General features: G+C 37.5%; 1 protein-coding gene across 1 annotated transcript in view; it reads right to left on the bottom strand.

Annotated features, from left to right (window-relative positions):
• LOC106811735 (transcription initiation factor TFIID subunit 2-like) overlaps positions 1 to 1,297 on the bottom strand; it is a 30,833-nt gene that overhangs the window by 9,798 nt on the left and 19,738 nt on the right. Inside the window, 1 exon segment of the mRNA XM_014815443.1 lies at positions 427 to 568. Within this exon segment, the coding sequence (XP_014670929.1) occupies positions 427 to 568 (142 nt within the window).

The raw sequence follows: 1,297 nt of genomic DNA, 5'->3' as shown, positions 1-1,297 counted from the left end.
CAATATTTGCGATATTTGCGTCGATAAAGAACGCAAATATCTACGGCTATCATAAGGTAGTGTGATTATGCATGACACGAAGTATTTGCTAGTCTAGTACTGGAGAAATTAGCGTTTGGATGCGCATTGTGAGCCTTTAAGATTATTTAAATATATATAAGAAATGATTTGTTTGACAACAGAAGATGTGAACACAATGTCGGCTTTTGTCAAACAAACCCATTTCATATGTTATTTATTTGCATTTCACTTTTTCTAAATTTCCACCTTTGTATATATATATATATTATATATATATATTTATTTATTTATTTATATAATCATTTATTTAATTATTTAAATATACATAGTATCTAATTAAATGTTTGCTAGTCGATTCATTAGCGCAAATCATAGCACGCAGTTACTTCCATCCTGTGTGCCCACCTTAGCTAGGCACATAGCAGCCTCCATCCTGACCCTATAGAAGCACTGGTCATTCTCTATCGTGTCGGTGAGAGCTAACCGGGTCTGCGGTGTGGCGTACTGTGCGAGGCTATAGATGGCAGCAGTCTGCGCCGTCACGTCCCTGCGAAAGCGCAAGTAGCAAACAAGTGGCTAACAGAGCAAGGGGTGAAAATGGCCGCACGCGCGAACTCGACATATCGCATCGCCCATAACAGCAGGATTGGCGTGAATCGAGATGGCGTCAGTAATCTAAAACACATTGTCACTAAATGGTTACAACATCGCTAGTCTCTTAACCTTTGCACACGAAGTGTTGTGAAAGTGTAATGACATTTTACACCGACTGATGAGCTTGTAACCGTTTCTATCTATAGTCACAAGCATTCGTGATGTTTTCTACAACAGGCTCCTAGACTGTACTGCTCAGTATGGGACAGTGAGAAGTAGCCGAGATGGGCAGTGCTAGTATTAAGTGAGAGTGGAACAAGGAATCGCTATACTTTGATATATGCATATTACTAGGGGTGAACATCGACAAATAATTCGTTATTCACCCCTGATATACGATATATATATATATATATATGCTAATAAAGTTAATCTCAGTTAGATCCATAATAAGTACAAAATAAGTTACTCTGACGAAATTTTCGTCCATCTCTCCGACAGACTACCTCAAGTAGGAATAACAGCAGGACTTAGACCTGGGAAAGTCTGTCAGAGAGATGGACGAAAATTTCGTCAGAGTAAGTTATTTTGTACTTATTATGGATCTAACTGAGATTAACTTTATTAGCATGTAAATTATAGAGATCCGATGAAGTTATTTAATCACATATATATATATATG

Source organism: Priapulus caudatus, unplaced genomic scaffold (genome assembly GCF_000485595.1).
Source record: "Priapulus caudatus unplaced genomic scaffold, Priapulus_caudatus-5.0.1 Scaffold569, whole genome shotgun sequence".
NCBI lineage: Eukaryota > Metazoa > Priapulida > Priapulimorpha > Priapulimorphida > Priapulidae > Priapulus > Priapulus caudatus.
The sequence above is the reverse complement of the archived record's forward strand: the minus strand, read 5'-3'. Positions and strand labels throughout refer to the sequence as shown.